This window comes from Alligator sinensis, unplaced genomic scaffold (assembly GCF_000455745.1).
Source record: "Alligator sinensis unplaced genomic scaffold, ASM45574v1 scaffold1860_2, whole genome shotgun sequence".
In the NCBI taxonomy this organism is placed as follows: Eukaryota; Metazoa; Chordata; order Crocodylia; family Alligatoridae; genus Alligator; species Alligator sinensis.
In genome coordinates this window covers 136,175-138,086 of record NW_005843035.1, presented here as the reverse complement: position 1 = coordinate 138,086, position 1,912 = coordinate 136,175, and the positions used below count along the sequence as shown (strand labels likewise).

At 73.0% G+C, this 1,912-nt stretch overlaps 1 protein-coding gene across 1 annotated transcript; it reads right to left on the bottom strand.

Moving 5' to 3' along the window:
* Nucleotides 1-33: 33 nt before the first annotated feature.
* On the bottom strand, nucleotides 34-1,903 carry TRPT1 (tRNA phosphotransferase 1). Its single transcript, XM_006036878.2, has 5 exons — nucleotides 1,552-1,903; nucleotides 1,053-1,219; nucleotides 600-774; nucleotides 280-336; nucleotides 34-158 (listed from the first exon to the last, which is right to left on the bottom strand). Exons 1-5 carry the CDS (start codon nucleotides 1,742-1,744, stop codon nucleotides 40-42), a joined length of 711 nt encoding a protein of 236 aa, XP_006036940.1. The 5' UTR covers nucleotides 1,745-1,903; the 3' UTR covers nucleotides 34-39.
* Between the last annotated feature and the right edge of the window lie 9 nt (nucleotides 1,904-1,912).

The following is a 1,912-nucleotide window of genomic DNA, read 5'->3' as shown; positions in this document are numbered from 1 at the left end:
GGGGCGTCAAGCAGGGGCTGGGGGCCCGGACGCCTGGGTTCACTCACGGCTGGGCCGCAGCTGCAGGGCACACAGAATGTAGCGGGGGGGCAGGACCCCGTGGGCATCTCCAGGCGTCAGGACCACCCCGTTGGCCGCGCGGAAGAACCGGATCCCATCTGCGGGGGCAATGTGGGGGACAGAGGGTCACCCGGATGCCTGGTTTCTCTGAGGGAGGCTGCGGGATTAGATGGTGGGGGCAAGGGGCCCGGACGCCCGAGTCCCCCCGGCTGCACGCACCTGCCAGCGCCTGCGGCCCATCGATGACGACGGCCACCTCCGAGTCCGGCCGCATCCCTGCAGGGACCAAGGGCTCCGGTGAGGTGTCGGAGCCTGGACGCCTGGGTTCTCTCCCACCTCTTGGAGGGGCCTGATCCTCCCCGCCTGCTCGGCTCTCTCCTGGCTTGAGGAGAGGCCTGGTCCCCTCCCCGCCCCCTGGACTCCTGGGTTCTCCCCCAGCTCGAGGGGCTGATTCTCCCTGACTCTGGGACGGGGCTGGTCCCCCCCCTCCCCAGACGCCTGGGTTGTCCCCAGCTGCAGGAGGGGCAGGCGGCGCTCACCGCTGAGGACCCCGGCGTCCCCGGGCAGGCCGGGCGCCAGGTGGATGTGGGTGCGGCCGCGCCGGGACAGGCCCCCGCGGCGGATGGAGTCCCAGAGCCGGCGCCGGGTGCCATGGGCCAGGGTGGGGGGCAGCGACTCTGGCGTCTCCAGGGGCGTCAGCTCCAGCTCCGGCACCTGAGGGGGCAGGGGAAGCCCTAAGCCCCACCCCCACCCCCAGGGCCCTGCCAGCTTCCTTAGGCTCTGCCCCCAGGCAAATCCCAGCCCCGCCCATGCCCAGCTAGGCCCCACCCCTGTGTCCCTCCCCCAGCCCTGGACAGACCCTGCCCCATATGGGCCCTACCCCCCAGCTAGGCCCCACCCCCAAACTACCTCTTTCCAGAGCAGGCTCCACCCCCACACCCGGCCCTGCCCCTGGCTAGGCCATGCCTTCTCAGCCAGGCCCCACCCCCTACCTCTAGGGAGTGTCCCTGATTGGCCCGAATCTGCAGCCCCCCAGAGGGGGCGGGGCGCAGGGCAAATCTCTGCTTCTCATTGGTCTCCACCACGCGTCGCACGTCGCCCTCCGACACACCCGCGAGGCTGGGCAGCGCCAGCAGCTCCTGCAGCGCCACGAACCCATCTGCGGGCACAGCGGGACCCAGGCAGCGGGGTGGGGGATCAGAGTGGCGAAGCCTGGCAGGATGGGGGGCACAGCCCGGGGAACCCAGGCATCCCGCAGCCCCACGGCGGGGTCAGAGGGCAAGTATCCAGGCGTCTGGGGCTGCGCCCTCCCCACTCCCCGCCCCCCCCCCGCCCGGGGGCAGCCCTGGGCTCTCCCCTCCCCGTGGGGGGAGGGAGGAGCCAGGCGTGGCCACGCCCCAAAGACAGAGGCGGCGGGGCCATAGGGGACCACACCCTCTATTTGCCCAAGGGGGCGGGGTCAGTGTAGCCACGCCCACGTGTCCCACCTACCTGCCCCCATGTGCAGCCCCAGCTCGACCGCGCCGTGCCGCAGGGCGTAGGACAGCGTCCGGGACAGGCGGGTGTCGGGGTCCTGCGAGAAGAGACGGGCCAGTCGCCTGGGTTCCCTCCAGCTCCGGGGGGCAGAGCTGGGGGTGCTGGCGACAGAGGGGCCCTGGGTGCGCCAGGGGAAGGTCCTGGCCATGAAGGGCGCGTTGCCCCCGGCGGCTGGGGGGCGGCAGCGGTAGGCGGGGGAGCTCCCGCAGGTGCCCCCGGCACTGTCAGCAGGGGAGGGGGCCGTGGCAAGCGCCCACCAAGGGTCAGCGCCCACCCGCGCCCGCCGCCGCCACGGGCAGCATTGGCAGCGGCCCCC